General features: G+C 41.7%; 1 protein-coding gene across 2 annotated transcripts; it reads right to left on the bottom strand.

Moving 5' to 3' along the window:
- Positions 1 to 246: 246 nt before the first annotated feature.
- On the bottom strand, positions 247 to 21880 carry ATG4A (autophagy related 4A cysteine peptidase). Of its 2 annotated transcripts, none has more exons than XM_083485290.1 (13): positions 21609 to 21880; positions 14414 to 14488; positions 13586 to 13657; positions 12912 to 13010; positions 12203 to 12304; positions 11389 to 11461; positions 9067 to 9146; positions 8339 to 8526; positions 7997 to 8075; positions 4450 to 4595; positions 3940 to 3996; positions 2779 to 2890; positions 247 to 1258 (listed from the first exon to the last, which is right to left on the bottom strand). In XM_083485290.1, exons 1-13 carry the CDS (start codon positions 21616 to 21618, stop codon positions 1194 to 1196), a joined length of 1158 nt encoding a protein of 385 aa, XP_083341416.1. In that variant the 5' UTR covers positions 21619 to 21880; the 3' UTR covers positions 247 to 1193. The 2 variants fall into 2 exon arrangements, with proteins under 2 accessions (XP_083341416.1, XP_083341417.1); XM_083485291.1 differs by having other exon boundaries at positions 14414 to 14485; positions 21609 to 21755.
- Between the last annotated feature and the right edge of the window lie 4 nt (positions 21881 to 21884).

Raw genomic sequence — 21884 nt, 5'->3', positions numbered from 1 at the left:
AAGTGCTAATGATTATGGCACCAAGGAGAAATAAATGTGCTACGTGCAGCAAAAGTAACCTTTAGGGGGGAAACCTCAAGTTGCAAATAAAACTGCATTTCTAGGATCGCAGGACTATAAAAGTTACACCATCCATGCCTGACCATGTCAAAGTAGTAACAAAGGGGAAGAGACAATAGTTTTCATTTTGCCAGAGAACTTCCTTGGGTGGTTAGAAAGGTCCCAAACAACTCACAAAATCTAGCATTTAATTTATTAAATGTTTAAGAAATTTCTTAGATGCACATGTAAAGTGCTCTTACAGAGGAGAGAAAACTGTAAATATTATAAAATAAATACAATTACAGTTTGAAACAAATTACTTTTTTTTACTCAAAAACCAAAGTAGAAAGTTTCCATAATGATTTAAACCTAAGGTCAAGGTGAAATATGTCATGAAAATTACAGAGGAGGAGGAACATAGCAAGGGAGCAGGCGGCTCCTGGCACTCTCCAACCTTCACTTCCTTTCCAGGAGTGCAAGTGGGGAGAGGCTAGGAGGCTGGAGGGTTGCCCTCCAGGTCCCCCATTCATTTATTTAACTCCTAGAAACAGGAGGACAATTGCAAAATTTGTATCTATTAGACAGTTCCTTTCATAGAAACATTTAGGTCTGTTTATTTTTGAAGTGTGGTTGCAGAAATGTATTTAAACAAAACCATTGGGTCTTTTTTCCCTGATGCGGTTGATCTTATAAAAACATTTATTCCTATGAAACAGTCCTGGTGAAGAAACAAGAGGTAAACACACACCTTTACCTCTACATCATGCTTTCAGTGTGAACAGAACTCTTGCATTATACTACACTGAGTAATAATAGCCATCCAGATATCAATGCCTTCAAGGCAGTTCCCAGCAATATAGAAGTCTTTACTTCAATATCATCATTGCCTTCATCCCCCAAAAGTTCATTTTCCTCAGGCAAGATACATTCTTAAAAAACTGTGGGGTTGGGGGGTTGGGGCAAGGGGTATGTCCACTTGCACTTCTGGGAAGTTCTTTTCAAAACTGTTGTCCTCAGTTCCAGTTACTGGTCATTTCTTGTGCTCTGTTCACTGTTTATATGCAGGCACTTTTGGGCGAGAAAAGGCTGCCGTGGTCTTAGTCAATTCATATGCTACACATGGGCACACACAAGGTCAACTGAAGCTTCCTTCAGACGCTCAGGATCTCAAACTCTTCTTCCGATTCAAATAGTTTGTCAGTGGACTCAATGAGCTCTGTGGGAAATGGAAAAAACAACTTATTATCAAGAGCATGCACCTCTGGCTTTTGTGCAGAAATTTACAAACTTTACCATGGCAAGCCTCCCTAATTAAAAAACAAACAAACACTAAAATGTCAAACTTTTCCAAATGTAACAAAGATAAGGAAGCTTAGCTATTTATTGCAACTGTCTAAGTTTCAAGAAAGGAGATGATAGATTAAGATTTGTTTTTAAAACCGTTCTCCTTTAACTTTTGCCCCATGGAATATGTGGGAATGACAGTCTTCCCTTCTTCTTCAGAGATATGTTGGGCACAATCCAAAGTTCTTAGCATGTAAGCTTAAGGCTCAGTTTTAAAGCAAACTTTTCTGTACCTTCAGCAAGGATTCATTTTAAAAAACTGCCTTTGTGTCACATAAATTTCTGTGGGTCTCTTTCCTGCAGTCTACAACCTGCAAAGTGCAACTTGCTGTTCCTTAAAGAGCAAGCTTTGTTCTTGTTGTTGTGCCTTTCACCACATTTAGAGACTTTTATGACCTTCTACTTACATCCAAATCAGCATTAGTGCAATCCTTTTTTCTGCTTTTCCCCACTGATGCAAGACACTTGATTTACCACATCTCCCTTTTAAATCCCCTGTTCCAGAGCTTAGGAACTCCATTTGACATGAAGACCAGTTGCACCCCACCCCACCCCACTCCACAATCCTGCCTTCAATCTGCAAGGTCTGCATCAGTCTCATTTGCTGCTACTGTTTCACAGGGAATTCCAGTTCCAAATGGATCCCATCTGTTGGGAGACAGAGATAACTCCTCTCAAGCAGCACTGTGCTTTATATGTATTTACTTAAGATTTTGAGTGCTTCTACCACAGCTAGAACTGGGTGCACCAATTTCCTAGGATGGGCTGAATCTTCAGAGTACTTTGGAAAAGATTCCAGTGCCATTGTGATTTAAACAAACCACAAAATGTCTTGCTGACATTACTGGGATCCATCACATAACCACCAATCCATAGGACCAATTTCTATGTGGCTCTCACTACAAGATAACCAGAAAAGTCACAGCATAACAAAAGGAAAAAAGATTCCATTCCCAGGGATGACAAATTAGTGTGTGTTAATCTAGTGAAAACCTTGGCTGAGCACACAGCTTCATACATCATGAAATTGACTTCAGAAAGAGAACAGCAGTGGGAGGAAAGGATGACAACAAAAGTCTGCAGTACCTTCAAAGTCTAACAGTGCCATAAGCTTCTTTAGGCTACAAATCCCACTCTAGTTCACAAAACTTTATGTCACAACAAAACTGCTAAGTCTTTAAGATGCCACTGCTGTGTTGCAACATATGGAAATGGCTACAGCCTCCGGGAAGAAAAGTGGGGAAGGGTTAGATAGGAACATTTGTTACTTCACAAACCAAGATTCTATCTCACTCTCTGTATCCATATATATATATATATATATATATATATATATATATATATATATTTGCTGGGGTGGGGTGGGGGGAGAAGTTAAACACAATTCTGTACCTGCTCCAGTTGTGGTTACTTCTGGCTTTGTAGGAGGTATGAAAGGGGGCCAGTGCGGTGGATGCTTTTGAACCAACTCAAACATTCGCAGACTCTGTTGCTTAAGTATTTCCTGGGGAGAATAATATTTCATTTTTAAATGTGTGCTGCAATAACAAAACCAGAAAACATAGCTGAATTATACGGGAAGTAGCAGACAGTTTGTGCTCTTGTGCTACAGAATCATCACCATCACTTGTGCAGTCCTTTAGGTAGTCACTTCTTAGTCTAATGATCAATGCTCACACTTTAATGCTTTCATGACTGAAATATCTGTGAGCGTTCTTGCAACATCACAAAAGCACAGCTGGAGCTTTTTTAGCTGAGCAAAACTCAGGCAGCAGATAATGTTCACCTTGGTTTTATTTTTCTGCAAAGCCACACATTAAGTCCTATGACTGCAAGGAGAACTTATTCAAGGAAAGGCTTAGTAAGGAACATAGGAATCTGCCCTATACGGCATCAGACCGTTGGTCCATCCAGCTCAGTAACATCTACGCTGACTAGCAGAAGCTATCCAGGATTTCAGAGTTCTCTTCCATACAGATCACACTTAATATTCCTAAATTATTGGACCTTTGTCTGATCCAACAAGGTGCTTACATTGTATCTTGAACTATTTATTTTTTTACTTCCAAAGCCAAGCAGTGTGGTCTGCCACAGTCTCACACTCAAATACCATTGGGTTGCTTTTCAACAAGTACCAGGGCAGTGAGAAGATCCCATAAGTAACAGGCACCTGTACACTAATAATGTGTCTCATTCACAAACCAGGGCTGGCAGATGAAGACATGACACAGGAGCACACACACTTTAGGTATCAGATCAGAATGTAACCTGGGCAATAGATCCAAATATACTTTGGGCCCTGGCTGACCTCTCCACGCAAACTGCAGGGGCACATGCTGGCTCACACCATCCATTTTCCTATGCCACCACTGCAGCCAATTAGCAAATCAGTACAAAGAAATGTGTTGCTGAGCAGAGAGGGCCACAATGGGGAGTAATTTAAAACAGCCTCTCCTTGGTTATATTATTCCATGCATCTCACCCCACCTAATGTACCTAGAGGTTCATTTTAAAGGGGAACTTATGCCAGTTAAAAAGCTTCCTAATGCTTACCTTTTGCACAAGGCTACACCAGTTATCAAAGTCCTTTTCTTCTCTACAAAAGAATCCCTGTGAAGGTACAGGAATATTTTAAGTGAGATATAATTTGGGGGCAAAAAGTACCCAGTCAGAAGTCTGGTGTGGGGAAGAGCAAGATCCAGCTGTCCAAATATTACTTTTCAGGGCATCTTGAATGAACATTATAATAATTCCCCCATGATTGGTCATGCAAGTCCCTCGTCAATAGTCAGAAGTGGTACAAAACAAACACAGAGAACAAGGCCACAAATGGCATTAACACGTAAGGCTAAATTAACCAGTATACAAAATATTGGGCAGTTTAGATATGTAACCAAACCAGGGGGCCTTGACATAAGGTAAAGTTAGCTGCCTGTGCATGATAGGGTGGGACAGCATTCGTGTTCCAATTGTGATGACAAGAGACAAAAGTGGGGGGTATGGACCAGAGGGGTGCAAGGCTGCAGGTCAGGGTGACAGACATCCACTCCTGCCAACACCTACTAAAGCTACAGAGGGATCGAGATTCATTATCTTCATCCGATGTGGTGCTTGCTGGCAATGGAAGCTATGGTCATCTACAGCACCATTTTCTTCAGAATCTACAAAAATCTGTGTGGTGTGAGGGTCCAAGTAGATCAACTCATTTCCTGTGCGGGTAAAACAAGAGCAGTTTGTCAGAAATGGGTAGAACTGAAAGCCATTCAGTCTTGCACTCTGTATGGACATTAACAGTAGGTGAGGTAGGGCAGACGAGACAGTGGACTGAGAAGAAAAATAAAAAGAAGCTGCCAAATGTAGGAAGCAGAGGCTTAGAAATATAGGAAGCTTCCCCATTGATCCAGCTATCCCAGTATTGCTGTCAGTGATGGGCAGTGGCTCTCCAGGATCCCCAAACAAGAGTCTATTCAAGCCCTAACTGTAGAGGCCAGATATTGAATCTGGGACCTTTTTACACACAAATTTGTGCTCTACCATTAAGCCGCAGAAGAGATACACAATAATGAAAAGGAGGGAACAATGCAGTGCAGGGGGCAGCAAGAGACCTTTGGTGTCTGTGAACAAAAGGGGTGCTGATGTTAACATCAGTAGAAAGGCAAAGAGGTAGTAGTGCTGGGGAGGCAGGGAGACCAAGGACCAGAAGGGGAGATGGGATGAGTCAGGGCGACTGAAGGAAATGGAACTAAGCTCAAACATAAGAAACTGAAGGAAGGAGAGGTGAAGGAACCTAAAGGAATGAGGGCAGAGAAGAGATGGAGCAGAGAAAATAAGTAGCCAAAGATGAGCTGGGGGAAGACTTGCATAGGACAGGAAAGGTTGCAAACTGCTTGGAGGAAGGGTCTTAAAAGAGTATGTGGGCTGGAGAAGCCAAAGCAGTGCTTTGGGGAAGGACTAGATTTCATACAGTGATTTGAACTGATCAAACCATCTGCTCTCATACTCCCAACACTGCAACTTGTCAGCACAATGATATCTGGATAAAACTTAATAACCTTAATAGTTTATCCCCATTAAGACAGGCACCTGCTGTTCATTAAGCACAAACTCAAAAGGCTCTCACGTAGACTAGAGGAGAGCAATCTGTATTTTCAACTTCACTCTCCAAACTGGGAATTAGCAACATGTCCACTGTGATCACCACCCAATCCTACCCATGTTTTGATGTCCCATGCTGTGAGAGGGCATGTCTTGTGGCAAGCTTTGTGAATAGAGGAAATGCTTTCCCTAACCTTTCTCTGACGAAGTGTGTATTACACACGAAAGCTCATACCATGAAAGCTTATATTTAGTTGATCTTAAAGGTGCCACTGGAATTATTTAAAAAGATTTTTTCATCTTTCATCTTATTATTTATTATAACTATGACAGATCAACACGGCTATCCACCTGAATCTTTCTCTGGTATATTAAAGAATGTTGTGGGCCTTTTTGCCTGATCTGCTTGCCTTTGCCTCCAGGCTGAGCCTGGAGTGTCCTTATGTACACTTACAGCACAATACTACTGAGTGCTCTCAAAAGCACGGTCTTGTAGAGATGCTTGATCAGTTTTTTGTCATCTTGACTCTAGGAGAATAACAGCAACAAACTGGAAAACCCTTAGCTTTGATAATTTTGTCTTTAACCATTTCCACATCCCCTGGGGACAGACTGGGAATGAGCTCCTCCCCACCAAGTTTTCATTGTGGAGAAAAGTGAACAACTGAATACCCAAATGTGTGGTTTTTAACCCTTCTTTAAATAGAAATTAACTTTCCAGAATAAGGGGAAAATCCACATACAAATAGTGATGTTTTGGTCATTCACTTCTCCCCAAAGAGAAAGGAGTAAGAGAACAAAGAAGTGAGGTAGGGAGTATACTAGAGACCCAATCTAATATTCCTCCTGGGGACATGGGAGGAGTTAGCATTCAAAAAGGCCTGCTAACCACCTTTTCATAGAGTAACTCTATTTAAAAGTCCTACTGATCAATGGATGCATTTATCTATCAAGAACTAAACTATCCATGCCATTAGCCATAACTACTAACAGATATGGGATACCATTATCTTGAACTTTTCCTAAGAAAGGACTGTGTGTGTGTGTGTATATACCGTATTTTTCGCCCCATAAGACGCACTTTTTCCCCTCCAAAAATGAAGGGGAAATGTGCCTGCGTCTTATGGGGCGAATGCAGGCTTTCGCTGAAGCCTGGAGAGCGAGGGGGATCGGTGCGCACCGACCCCTCTCGCTCTCCAGGCTTCAGGAAGCTCTGCGCAACCCTCGGGAGACCGGCTCCGAGGGTTGCGCAGAGCTGCCTGCAGTCCCGGGACCAGCGCAGCTCTGCCCGGCCACCGGGAGCCGGGGGAGAAGCTCCGTCCCGCTCCCGGTGGCCGTGCAGAGCTGCCTGCGGTCCTGGGACCAGCGCAGCTCTGCGCTGCCACCGGGAGCCGGGGGAGAAGCTCCGCCCCGCTCCCGGTGGCCGTGCAGAGCTGCCTGCGGTCCTGGGACCAGCGCAGCTCTGCGCTGCCATCCGGAGCGGGGCGCTAAGCTCCGCCCCGCTCCTGGTGGCCGTGCAGAGCTGCCTGCGGTTCTGGGACCAGCGCAGCTCTGCCCGGCCACCGGGAGCCGGGGGAGAAGCTCCGCCCCGCTCCCGGTGGCCGTGCAGAGCTGCCTGCGGTCCTGGGAACAGCGCAGCTCTGCGCCGCCATCCCGAGCGGGGCGCTAAGTCCCGCCCCGCTCTGGATGGCGGCACAGAGCTGCCTGCCGTCCCGGGACTGCAGGCAGGTCTGCGCCGCCATCCGGAGCGGGGCGCTAAGTCCTGCCCCGCTCGGGATGGCGGCGCAGAGCTGCCTGCCCTCCCGGGACTGGTGCACTTCTCCCCATCGCCAGCCCCACAAGCTCGGGGGACAGCGGGGAGGCAGAGCGTGCCTTCCCACTGTTCCCCGACCTGGTTCTTCCAGCCCCGCACCGGGGGGGGGGGAATAATTTTTTTTCTTTATTTCCCCCCCAAAAAACTAGGTGCGTCTTATGGGCCGGAGCGTCTTATGGGGCGCAAAATACGGTACATGCATGCAGAGGGAAGATTTCATGCATCGTTTCATATTATATATTCTAATGTATTTACAAATTAAATAGGAGAACACACAAGGAACGGGCAGTGGAGGGAAGAGGTAGAGGATGGAGAAAGGGCCAGTTTTTTTGTACTGTTTGTGAAAATTTGATAAAAGTAATTAAAGGTTTTGAGTCAGGCTGATCATTGATTGTTGGTATTTTTCCTGAATAGCGGTTGGTGGTTCTTGTCCTCATCCAGAGAGACAAAGGGTGAAACCTCCCTGTGGCCCCAGTCTCCTAGCTAGTGACAGAAGCCTGATCACACAACTTCTTTGGCTCTTCAGCCTCAAAGCAAAGTACTGAGTATACGATGCATTATAAAGCAGTACGGAGTATCTTTTATATGCTCTCTTATTGCAGCTGGCTGTTAGGCCCACCTGCATTACTTAGCAAATTCAGCTTTAAAATAATCCTTCAGAAGCAAATATATTTATTTGGCACTCCACTTATTTTTCCTTACCTAAGAATCCTATAAAGTAGTAGGCATTGTTTGGTTTTCCTCCTAAAGCTCCCAAAGATTGTGGCATCTTAAAACACTCCTACAGATTGAAAGAAGATGAAGAAGAGATTTATTACATTTATATGCCACCTTTCTTCCATGATGGAACTGAAGGCAGCATATACAGAATCCCCAGGCCTAAACAGACCCAGACCTCTTTACCTTGAGCAAAGCTGTTTCATCGTGCTCCTTCAGACCATGCATATGTTTGCGCACTAGTTATTAAAGTACCTGCAACTGCTCAAAACATTTCCAAACACTCCTATTAAGCTGACCAAATCAATCACTATAAGACAGCCGTACCTTAAAAGCATCAACATAAACCGGATTGATGTGGTTTATCCCCAAGCGAAGAGGTACAATCAGCAGCAGAGGCTTCCAACCACAGCAGATCCCCATAGGGCTCTTGTTTCGGCTGAGCACACTCCTGTGTGACAGGGAGCTGCAGTGGGTACTGGAACAGTTCTGGGATGGAAACCGGCACATCTTCTCTGGGAAATAAGAGACAATAAAACCTAATTGTCCATTCACTTGAGTTTAACTGTTCACTTTAATGGAGGGAGCCATTCCTGTGTGCACACATCTTATACTTATCTATGAAGTGAATACTCAGTTCAGTGTCCCCAAATACTTGTGGGTTACAGCAAAGACATGCCTTACAGAAGGAACCAGTAGTTAAGAAGAAATTTGTGGTGATTCTGTCTGCCCAACTAGAATAAGCAGGGAAAAGCTAGCTGTAAGTTTTAGAGCTCAGGTAAAGAAGCAAACCCTGAGTTTTCTAAAGAAACTGATTACAAAATAGCAATCAAACCGTTCAGCGGATGCATTGTGACACGTTGCATGGTGATTCTCATGTGGTATGGCTGAGACTGAAACTAGTCCTCTTTTAGCTGACAATCTGTGTCCAAGCATGCTTGTACTGATCTTCATATTTTCCAAGGAATAAAAATCAGACTGGAGCTAAATCCCAGTTCAGTTTAAGGCCTGGGTGAATCAGAAATTCTGTTAAACAGCTGGTACTTATAACTTACTGATATCTTCAATCACAACTGTGTTGTCCATAGACACATAAACGGCTAAGGAATTCCATTCATCAAATAGTGCAAGTTTCCTGGGGTGGGGAAACAGACAGTAGTAAGTCCAAATTCCATGCCACTCAGAGGCCAACACTCTGCCTTCAATATGACTGGAAGACTCTTAAATAAATAAGATGTTCTATCTTTTCAGGAAGAGGTTCTAGTTATTCCCTTTTGTACATCTTGCCACTTGTCTGACCAATTTTTATATTATGCTTACTGATACTTCTAGGAGAGGTCATTTTACAAATATATGGATAATGTTGTACACCAGTGTAGTGGGATTGTCTGTGAGTGTTCAATCCCAGGCTTTAGTGGGAACTGGCAACAGCCAGCAAGGGAAGATTTGCCTCCATCAGGAGCTGAGTGAGTTCCCGTTGCTTAGCCACACTCCCTTGCCACAGAATACATCACTGGGCTCTAGCACTTAGTAGGCTGATGCCAAAGGTCAACAATAGGGAAGATTATGGCAGGATTAGGATTAGGGCAGGAAATGCCACCTAAATAATTCAGGTACCATAGGGGCACAATGATTGACACAAGACTTGAATGTGATTTTCATTATAAATATCTGTTGTAAGCTACTTTCAAGAGCCTCTCAGGGATATAAGGATTACAAATATAATAAATAAATGTTGTTAGGAAAAGGTCTGCACAAAACCATTAAGAAAGTTATGGAGAACATTTGATCCCCCAGAAGTTGCTGAACTACAATTCCCATCAAGCATGCTCAATGGCCATGGATGACAAAAGTTGTGGTTCAGCAGCATCTGGAGGACCACACCTGCTTTAAAGGAGGAAAAGAAAAACAGAAGATATTTTTTTATTGTTGCAGGTGCTAATCTGGATCCCTGATTTCTGAGATTCAAATTATTAAGGTTCTGCTTGTTTTTATTGAAAATGTTCTGAAGATGCAGATTGCTATGCTAAATTAATACAAGAGACTGCCAGCTTAACATAATTTTTATCTCTCTATCTGCCAATATTCAGTTGCCACTACTAACCTTCCCCAAGTATGTGCATAGTTCAATCTTCTGTTAACTGCTTATGCAGAAGAGATACATTGCTTTTCCAGCTTAATGTTACTTAAAAATAGGATTTTTACATCAGGTTTGGAATTTCAGGCTGTTCTTAATCAACAGGTCCCCATGCTTTTAAAGCTGCAATTTAAATTTTAGCGCTTCGAGTAATGACAGATAAATTCTATAACATGGGAACAATACGTATCTCAGAATACTGAGCTGCTTCAAAATCTAACCAGAGATCACAACAGTAAGTTGTGATGATAACTAGAAACTTTGTCCTAGAGGGGTTTTGCCTTCCCTGTTCTATCATATGGATCAATTCTGCAAGTTGTTGCTTGATTCATGCAAGAGATAGTCTGGTGATTAGGAGTGCATAGCCTATGGAGGACAGCTGAAGTCATGCAATGGTTGGTGAACTGGACTCAGGGGACTTGGCTTTAAATCTCTACTATGCCATGTAGCTCTATGAGTGACCATTGGGCAAGTCACTATCTCTCAGTCTAACCTGCCTCAGAAAAATATTCTGGATAAAATTGATAACTATGTGCTGTGCTGGAAAAAGGGCATCAGAGGCTCCACTTGTTCATCCCACAGTGAATACAGTGGTGCCCCGCAAGACGAAATTAATTTGTTCCGCAATTTTTGCCGTCTAGCGAATTTTTCGTCTTGCGAAGCACGGTTTAAACGGTTTAACAAAGTCGCAAGATGTTTTCGTCTTGCGAAGCAAGCCCATAGGGGAATTCATCTTGCGAGGCAAATCGCGAACAAAAAAACCTTTCGTCTAGCGAGTTTTTTGTCTTGCGAGGCATTCGTCTTGCGGGGCACCACTGTATATGCTATCATCTGCCAACAAGGACCTTCTACCATCTGCCTGGGGCAACAAGTCTGTCTCCATGCAAAGACTAAATGGACACAAAACTGAAAATAGTAGGAAACTCTGTTGTTGACTGTTATTCACCATTATTTTTTTTAAAAAATACAAAGTAGGATTGCTGTGTGAAATAGCTGGACAGCAATTTGGTTCAGGACTCAATCACGGTTGATTGCAGGTGTTAATGTAACAAAGCCAGGAAGCTTGTGCATAAAAGTTCATGCCACAATGATCATCACCACCACCACCACCATCATTATCTCCAGGGAGAACCTTCATGTTATGAAAGTGCAGCAGAGTTTCAATGTTAAATGAGTGGAACTAAACTGTCTTTCCATTCCATCTAAATTCCCCACAAGATATACATGCTTGCTTGCTTACTTGAGCACTTGGGCAACAGTATTTGGTCCAAACCATTCCCCAATAGACTTCCCTTCACCAACACCCATCTGTGCTGTGTAGATTAGAAACAGAAACAGACACACAGAAAAATAAGAAGCATCAGTCTGTCGAATGGCACATTCTTTTAGGCTGCATTGCACACATTCCAAAGCCATTAGAAATTGGGACTACCTTCACACAAATGAGATGGAAACTTGTTCTGTATCAAGGATCACACTGGAATGTTATCACAAGACTAAGAACCTCAGCTAAATATTTTAAGCTTGATTTAAGCCGAGCAGCAATGCTATAGTGTCTGAACCCAGACCACTAGCAGTAAGCCAAAAAGAAGCCAAGAACAAACCTTCAGAGTTCAGAACACATGACAAGCCATAATATGACTTATTTGAGTCACATGAGAGGGAACTATACAGCAAGGGAGAGGCATGTTCCTGATTAAAACATGCATAAAGACAAATTGTGGTTTAGTGGACTGGTCCATATGTCTCAATGAATCTCACATTTCAGAATCATGCCTTTTACCTGGGAGCTCTCATGACACAAATGATTTGGGAACCTGTATTCTAAATTACAGCCTCATCACCCAATTATTATTATTTCTATATTTGTGTGTGCACACACAAAAATGTATTCTCTTTTGCGCTGCTATGCTTTTGAGCAAGATTTGCAAACTTTATAGCATTTGAAGGCATACATGCATTTTTCACACTAAAATTATGCTAACAGAAGTTTAAGTACACTAAAAGTTTGGAAAACAAGAGTGGAAGAAATAATTCTCAAAGCCAACTCTTACCCATTTGATGGATAGAATAACAGCAGTCTTTTCTGTCCAGGAAACAGCGTAAGATTTTGTGATATTCTTCAGGTTGCCTTTTGTGTTTCTCCCAATGCCAGTCTTAGAGAGAAAGTTATTCTAGATTTTAAATATCCTATCATAATCTTGAAAAGTAGTGTTCAATGGCAGTAGGTGATACATGTATACCTTTGGTTATGATAGCTACAGTAATTTTCTAAATTATTGGCTACAAATCAGGGTTGCATACATAATAATAATAATAATAATAATAATAATAATAATAATAATAATAATAATTTATTTGTGCCCCACCCTCCCTGGCTGGTGCCAGGCTCAGAGCGGCTAACATCATATAAATAACACAGTATACATAAAAACAGGCATCAATTAATTAAAATACATCATACAATTAATTCAGACAAATTAAAATACTTACTACTAAAAAAAGAATTACAATTGCACAACCAGGTAACATAATTTCTGAACCAGAAAAACTGATTTTAAAATATAACTAGGAAAGCTGTACATAATAGCATATTTTCTCTTTGCAAAACTTATTCTAGTCTTTCTAGAATCAACTAGATGAGGCACTGAAGCCCCACCCCAAACAATATAAAACATATTCAGATACCCCTCACCCACACTCATTTCTCATTCCTACAACCACGACCATTCTGGGAATCTACCGGTGAAAGACCACACTCACCCCTCCCCAAGTGTCGACAGATCAGAGCCTGCGCCAACATCATCTGTCCGCATCGCAGCATACAGCCCCAGCCAGCATCTGAGGAAGGGCCGGTGCCACCTGGGGTCAAGAATACCACATTTATGAATTTACCAAAAGAAACAACATAGAATGCTTCCCTTCCTTGGATTTTTCTCTTCACATAAAAGAAAAATGCTTAGTACCCACAATAGTTTGCTACTGGAATAATTCTTAGCATGATGAAAATGCAGTGGAGGACCGAGTGAAGTGCATTCACCAACAAGTAGGCTTTAACCTAAGCTGTGGATCATAAATCCAAAATTCTGGAAGAATGTTGTGATAGTTTGATTAATGCCATCCGGCCTTACCCAATCTCGTGACCTCAATATGCTTTGGATTAAAACTCCCTATCAAGCCCAGCCTGCATAATGACCATGCTGGCTGGGGCTGATGGGAATCTTAGTCTAAAACATATGGAGAGCACTGAGTTGGGAAATGTAAGAGTATAGACCCACACCCAACTCATAGCATATGATCACTGAGAGCCACAAAGGAGAGGGTAGAAGATCAAGAAGGTCTTTGAAAGTCTGGTGGCAGTTCAGATGGCCCCCCTAATTTTAAGAACAAAACAAAGGGAAGGGGAAGAACCCACACATCTCAGAAAGCATACCTACCAATTGGTGAAAATTTTCTTCTGTAGGTAAACCAAAGACGAGCACTTATATCCAAAAGAAGCTTAGATTTTTCTAGAATTAAAAAAGCATTACAAATAGGGAGTTCAGATTACAAATTTACACAAATTCAGTAGTTGTGATTGCTGCTGCACTGCTGAACATGAACAACTTAAGAGAGGATCAAGGATCTATATATATTAAAGTAGCCCCCTTTCATAGAAAAGTCTGCACTTCCTTCTTAACTTCCCTTTTTGTATTCCAAAGACGTCAATATTTGGAGCAGTTGCTTCCACAGTTCACTGCAGAAGTGCAGATCTCTCAAACTCCATGTTATATCAGTCATTTGACTCCATGTTTAACAGAGTTCCATTATTCTTTCCCCTACTTTATTTCTCTCATTCCACAATCTTGAGCAATCCTGATAAGAGGGTCTTTAAATCTCTTTCCATCTGTCCTTGTTCAGCACATGATCACCCCAAGCTGTTTTTTCACCCAAGAAAGTGTCACAATACCATTCCCTTTCTCAAGAGTCAAGACCACCCTATCAAATAAAGATTGTTTGGCCATAATCATCCAATTGCTAGAAATAACACAAGTCACATGTGAAAAACCTGACAAAAAAGTATATTGTGTCCCCTAAATGTCATTTTGGTTTACAGCATTAGCACCCTGGGCATTGTAGATAGCAGATTTATTTTCCAAGATTTCTACTCTCTACACAGATTAATACAGTGGAGCACAATACAAAGTGAGCAACATGAGGTGCTTAAACTAAGCATCCACAAAAGCTTTGTGGACCTTAGAAACACAGCTTCCTTCCATTCCTACCTGTTTTAAGATGGTGCTGCCTTCCTAAGATCCAGACAGGCTCATCTGTTTCAGGAAGCTCTTCTACATAGTCTACTAAAATAAAAATTAGGTTTTCATATTTTTTGAAAAATAAACACACATGTAGAACATTTATTCCCTTGTTTCCCCTGTAATTTTAGTACCTGTTCAGTTCTTTCCTAACTAATGAACCTCTTACCACACCGTCACACTTTGTTTACCCTTTCGGACATTGGAATTTAGACCTCTTACTTTTAGCCAGACTATAGCCTTTGCCATTTGCACTGCAATACTGCTGCCAGAACTGAAACCAGATCCTATGTGGTAAGAGCTGAGCATTAAACATGATGATCTATGATTTGCAAATTTCTTATTTTGGCTGATGTAAAAGGTGCATGAGATAGATTTGTATGTTTTAATTTTCACATGTATGCTGTGATCATATCAGCTGAGAAAGGGTCCCAATACGCAACAGCTTAGCAATACGAAAGTAGGTTGAGTCCCTGCCTTTAGGACTAAGGTTTTTTTTAAAGTGTCTATTACTATAGCAATGGCAGATAAAAAGTTAGTCATAGTATCAGGACAAGGAACAAAGGCATTGCAGAACTGAGACCACAAATAAACAAAGAACTTGGGTGTCAGGAGAGGAAAATAAGCTTATTTTTAAAGAAATGTTCCATTTCACAAAATAGTCCTTTCACGTGAAAAAAATCCTCATTGACCTGATATGCATTTTCAAAATTCCTTATTTTTTGTTGAAAAGAAAGACATTTTCCTATACATGCTGTTTACAAAATTGATCTTTAAAATGTGGGGGACTGTCCTACAATAATGCTTCCATTTCTTCACTATGATGTGAAACAACATATTCTTGGGGTTACCACACTAAGCGGGGAAAGTAGAATCATGTCTTCTTTTATGAAGGAGCGTCTCCACCCCCATCATTCTACCCAGACACTGAGGTCCAGCACCGAGGGCCTTCTGGCAGTTCTCTCACTGCAAGAAGCAAAGTTATAGGCAAGCAGGCAGAGGACCTTCTCGGCAGTGACGCCCGCCCTGTGGAACGCCCTCCCATCAGCTGACAAATAAATAAGCAACTATCTGGCATTTAGATGACATCTGAAGGCAGTCCTGTTTAGGAAAGTTTTTAATGAATGATGTTTTAATGTATTTTTAATCTCTTGCTGAAAGCCACCCAGAGTGGCTGGGGAAATCCAGCCAGGTGGGCGGGGTATAAGTAATAAATTATTAGCATTATTATTATTAATATACTCAATCCAGTACACATGGGGTACTGAATCTGTATTCCTTAAGATGTTGTTGCACTCCAACCCCCACCAACCCTAGGCAAAACAGACAATATCCAAAAATGATGGGAGTTGGAATCCAACAGCATCTGAGGGGCCACAGGTTCCTCATCAATGTAAAATAGAATCTTAAACAACAATAGTAAGACCACGTTTTTCTGTGTTACATGTAAAACATTAAAAGAATGCTTGAGATTCAGAACCTTTAACTATAGTCTTGCCCAGATGTTACTTTTCCAGACAACTAAGTACTAAAACTACATAAGAATGTGAGGAAGATTGTTTCTTACTAAGGAGGCTTTGGGGTAGGACCCTCTGTTGGTAGACCACATGTTTGATATGCAGAATGTCCCAAGTTCAATCCATGGCAGCAAATGGATTGTGTGACAAGTTACTGAAAGACCCCACTCTCCCCAAGATCCTGATGAGTCACTACCAGCCACTACCACTACCAAACAATATTGGACAAGATGGATAAATAATCTGAGCTGTAAACAGGCATCTTCCTATCTAGAGCTGGATTGAGTTTCCACCTCTACCATGGTTGGATGTGAACTGTTCATTGTCTAGAAATCAAGAGTTATTTCGTGTGTAAAATGCAAGTAAAAGTGACCACCCTATAGAACTGTTGTACACACCCAAAGAAGGGACGCAGGTGGCGCTGTGGATTAAACCACAGAGCCTAGGACTTGCCGATCAGAAGGTCGGCGGTTCGAATCCCTGCGACGGGGTGAGCTCCCGTTGCTCAGTCCCTGCTCCTGCCAACCTAGCAGTTCGAAAGCACGTCAAAGTGCAAATAGATAAATAGGTACCGCTCCGGCGGGAAGGTAAACGGCGTTTCTGTGTGCTGCTCTGGTTCGCCAGAAGCGGCTTAGTCATGCTGGCCACATGACCTGGAAGCTGTACGCTGGCTCCCTCAGCCAATAAAGTGAGATGAGCGCCTCAACTCCAGAGTCGGTCACGACTGGACCTAATGGTCAAGGGTCCCTTTACCTTTACACACCCAAAGACAAAAACTGAGCTTACTCTTAACACTGGCTTAGATTTTGGCCAATCAAATATAAAACTATGTTCATTTAAGAGGGACGTAATAAGGATTTTACTGTGAAAGTCGAACTGCTAAAAGCTTATCTAATAATACTGGTTGATAGACAACTCAGCAATAGACTGCACTCAATTATTTCAATTGATTTTCTCCAAGTATGAGTAATGTTGTATATATCCCAATATATTTAGTTTTAGTGAAGACAGAGTTCTGGTTCTGCATCACATTGCTTTTTCCCCTTTTTGCATACTTTTAAAAAATGTAACTTGCATTCTTTTTTATTATGACAATAAGTCTCAACGAAAAGCAGCACATAACATCATATTGAAATTACTGCTACTACTAACCACAACTTCAAATAGAACAAACTATACTAAAATAAGAAAAGAATGAGATGTAACACTAAATTGTTGCTGTGAGCTCCTTTAAACAAGCAATAACAAGTCACAGCCAAAAGCAGTACTGTATGTAACACCATACTGAAAGTACTGCTACTACTATCTACAACCTCAACTAGAACGAACTGTACTAAAACAGAAAAGAATAAGATGTAACACTAAATTGCTGCTGTGAGCTCCTTCAAACAAGCAAGTGTAATGTTTAAAAGGTCAAAGCAGCCTAATGTCAGCAATTCTGCAGTTCATGGTATGGTTTAAAAGGCAGGCTTCTGTGTCTTTCATTTTCAGCAACTTCCTTTGCTAAGCTTAGTGTCATGAAATACTAATACAAGCAAAAGAAGTATGTGTGTGTGGTGATGTGATTCTTAAAAACCTGATTCAGCTCTTAGTAACATCAAGGATTCTCATTCTTGTTAATTCTGAGGGATAATCTACTTAAAGTGGATATATCAAGTGATGAAAAGGTGTGATAAAAATATTTGAGAAGATAAAACATAGTTTGTTGACGTATAGTGAAAATCTCAGGTTTCAATAATTACTTTTTGAGTAAAACAAAAACGAGAGGGGGTTGACACAGAGCTTGCAATTAATAACTTGATTAGTTATAACTTGGAAGATGCAGGATACAAATGAGGAAAAATAAGCAAATAAATAAAGCAAAAATTAACCAGACATTTTAATTGACTTTTCCTATGCATAAAAATATGCTGCAGCGCAGACTGATCATTCACCAATGCCATAAAGGCAGGCATGAACTAACCTTTGATACTTTAATTTCCCACGTAAAAGCATCTGCATGACACTCTTTGCATGCACTGCCCGAGTCCTGTTTATTTTTCCAAAAGGAACTGGAAATTTTTAACCATTTAGGTTTCAAACTTAAGACTGTGCAGTTATTTTAATACAAAGTCTACTGTGACATTTAAAAGAAAACTAGATTTTCTGAATTCATTGTTTCACGTTTGAAACTCTGGCAAGGTTTGGCTTCTCTCATTTCCAAGTCCTTACTAAAAGGATAGCCCTTTTTAAAAGTTTGGAAATAAAAATAAGAGTCAGAGTGAGTTTTTGACAGATATAAAAGTTTTGTATGTCTTGTCTGCATTATGTGTCATGCTGTAACATTTCTGTCTCCAGTTGTAGGCAAGCAACTTTGCTTTCACTGCAAAACTAGGTTAAAACAAAGCAAACTTTGTTTGAATTTATGCTTCCCCATTTAGTCATAGATCTTACAAATTTGGCAAGTCACCATCTCTTAACTTAAACAATTTCTGAGTTGCTGTGACCATAAAATTAAAACAAACCACCTCAAAATCCTAGAATAGGGCTAATACATATAGAAATCAACTGAACAGAATCATTTGCACTACAAGTTATGCAGAACTATGATGTTTTCTTTTGTAAGGTAAGAGTTGTGACAATGCTGTAACATGCAAAAAGACTGTTGTATAGGGACACCACTGGAATATGTTAGTAACCAACCCCACTCTACACTATCTAAGCCTCAGGATTTGCAAATGGACTCAGCAGCTCAAGTACTAGACACGGTGGGGAAACTAGAGTTAATTTCCCACAATTATACGTACTTAACGCTTCAGGCACAGAAACCACAAAGAGGCTTGCAGCCAGGAACATGAAGGTTGGTTAGAATGACATCAGCATGGCAAGGAGGTGGCTGAGGAGCCTAGATGTGGGAGCCTTAAGGCTTACAAAAGTAACTCTACAGCTCTTTTTACTGGACATAGATTACTGCAGGAATAAGTGGTGGAAAGCAGCCTCAACTTGTCTTTTGGAGTTGGACCCTTGCCTTCTAATTTGCAAGTTCATTTGCAACTTCATACAGAACTTATTCAACTAGACATATGTCAGCTCATGTACCTACACATATAGTCGGTTGTTATTACATGGGCTGGGGAAAATAACACAGTTTGTGATGGTGGGTCAATACCACTGATCACTTTTCGAAAGATTCAAGATAAATGGTAAAAAGAATGCTTTGTTATGCTTGCATTTTGGGCTGGTGATCATAAAAAATTCTAACTCATTTTAATAGCAGTAAACAACACTGCAGTCCTTTGTCACTGGAGGCTCAAGTGGCCTCAGTGGCACATGGCACCTTTCACTAGTCAAGGCTGCTGTAACAAAATGAGCCTGGCCAATCATCCACATTCTAGTAAACTCCAGATTAGATTCCTGCAATGTATAATATATGCGTCTGCCCCTGGGGATTGCTCATAAACTTTGCTTAGGTTGCAGCCCTAACTGCACTTACCTGGAAATCAGCCCCATTGAATTCAACAGGATTTACTTCTAAGTAGACATGGTTAGGATTGTGTTGTTATTCCAGAAAGCAGGTGGTGGTCTTTTAAGTGGGGCACTCTTGGAGGGAACAAATTATGTAGATCTGTTCCAGTTTGGGTTTCGGCCTAGTCCAGGAACACAGCAAACCTTATCTCCATGATGCTTTTGATACAATTGATGGTTCCCAAAAAAGAAGGTTCTGACTACAGTGATCAATGCATTGGTAATCTCAAGACTGGTTTAATTTGAAGTACCCTGTGCAGGATTGCCTTTAAAAGAAAGTTTGGGAGCTGCAACTACTGCACAATGAGGCAGCAGCTGAATGGGGCAGCCTACCATGTTTCAATATTTTAATGTTATATTTTAATTTTGTTTTTAAGTTGTATTCATTCAACTTGTTTTTATTATTGCTTGTTAGCCACCCTGAGCCTGGCCTTGGCTGGGGAGGGTGGGGTATAAATAAAAATTGTTGTTGTTGTTGTTGTTGTTGTTACCATGACCATATTTAATCAATCAGGAAGGAGCTGTACTTGCTGTCAATTTGTTACCAAGACAAATTTAAGGTACTCTTGCAGATATATTAAGCCCTCTATAACTTGGGATATCTGAGGAAATGCTGCTACCATACAGATGTGCCTATCTGTAAAGATATCAAAGGAGGCTCTCTTATTGGTACCACTATTAGCTGCAACAACCCAAGGTAGGATATTTCTGTGGTGGCATGCACTCAATGGAATTCCTTCCCCTCCAATAAAAGGAAGGTATCGACTATTGTAAGTTCTTGCTGCTAACTAGGAGATTGAGCTACAACTCAGAAAGTCATTAGTTCAAATTGCACCTCTGTCATGGACTCATTAGCAAGAAGGCTTAGCAAGCCTCTCTCTCTCTCTCATCCTCATAGGAGAAACCTTGCTGGTTTGTTGTACTGACTGACACAATGTGAAGCACACTGAATGTTCAAAAATATATTATGATTTTGTCAGTAGCATCAGATGCTGTAGGGAATCATCTCCTTTCACACACACTTCAATCTTGTCATGCCCCTCAGCTATGAGCTTAAACAGCAGCACACAGGGAAAAGGGCCAGTGAAACCAATTGTAATTTAGGGTGAGGAGCCCTACCATCTTTCCATACTCTGTCAAAACCAGAAGATCAGTTATTCTTACAACAGAGTAAGGTCAGCTGTACATCTTGTTCCGGTTTGCTTTTCTTCCCCTCACCCACCATTGCTATTGGTTTTTTATTTTTTTGTTTTTGGCTCTAATACTTCGTTTTAATAGAAAAGCAGGATATAAATATGGAATACAAAACAATGTATCAAATTAGCTTAAAAATACCAGAATCACGATACTGAGGGTTACAGACACCAAAATAAATATGTATGTTGGACATGCACACATTGAAAATTACATATACACAATTCTGAAAATTACAGACACAAAATTTTGACAAAATATCCATCCTATTTATTAATAAAAATACCTAAAGCTTCAACCCTATGCACACACAAACATAGGCATACATCCCATTGATGAGTCTACTCCAAGTAGGACTCCCGAGTGGATAGAATCCACACATATAAGCAAACCAGACCGACCGACCGACCCAGTTTTAAGTACACCCCCCCCCCGCATGATGCCGAGCAATCTCATATAGTGAACATGCTGATGTTTATGAATCACATCCAATATTACCCCTACTCAAACTGAAGCTAACGGGCACGGAATAACTCGAGTTTATTTATTTCAGTGTATCTACTCTCGATTAAGACTTAGTTGGACACAACCCGCACATACAGATATAGATAGATATAAAGAAGCACAGGCAAACAGCACCAGTTTTCAGTTTTTCCTTCTTTATATGTGATTCCCAAGCAAGCAGCGAACATGTTGCGTTTGTGCACCCTGAGCTGCATCAAATCTCTACTCAAGAGTAGACTCATTGAAGCTAATGGGCGCGGGCTAATTTAGGCTCATTAATTCCAGTGGGTCTACTCTGAGCTGGGCTTAACACGGTATAAACAAGCAGGCGGACTTAACGGTCAGGCAGGGGAGGGGGGAGATCTGGGCTTCACAGGCACAAATAGGGGGTGGGAAAGGGTCGCTTCTACCCCTCTCACACGCGCCCTCCCCCGCCAGCCCCTCACCGGACTCCATCCTTCGCCTTCAGCAACCAGCGCCTCCGCCGCCACCATCCTCTCCTCCTCCTCCTCCCTCCTTCGCCCTCTTGCCGTTGCCGAGAGCCTCTCGCTGCTCCGCCCCTCAGAAAACAACACCGCCGCCACGACAGCCGCCGCGGAGCACGCCGGGAGCTGCAGTCCAGCGGCCTCGTCGGCCAAGCCGGAGTCCTTTACTCTCCCTTCCCACCTCCCAGTACTACAACTCCCGTCGGCCCTCCTTGCAGAGTCGCCTCGCCGCGGCCG

This window comes from Podarcis liolepis (genome assembly GCF_965112155.1).
Source record: "Podarcis liolepis genome assembly, chromosome: Z".
Classification (NCBI taxonomy): Eukaryota; Metazoa; Chordata; class Lepidosauria; order Squamata; family Lacertidae; genus Podarcis; species Podarcis liolepis.
The sequence above is the reverse complement of the archived record's forward strand: the minus strand, read 5'-3'. Positions and strand labels throughout refer to the sequence as shown.

Coding starts and splice junctions, on each gene's coding strand:
- ATG4A (XM_083485290.1), bottom strand. Junction 13,658..14,413: donor GCAGCACCATCTTAAAACAG/GTAGGAATGGAA, acceptor TTTTAATTCTAG/AAAAATCTAAGCTTCTTTTG. Junction 13,011..13,585: donor AAGAAAATTTTCACCAATTG/GTAGGTATGCTT, acceptor TCTTGACCCCAG/GTGGCACCGGCCCTTCCTCA.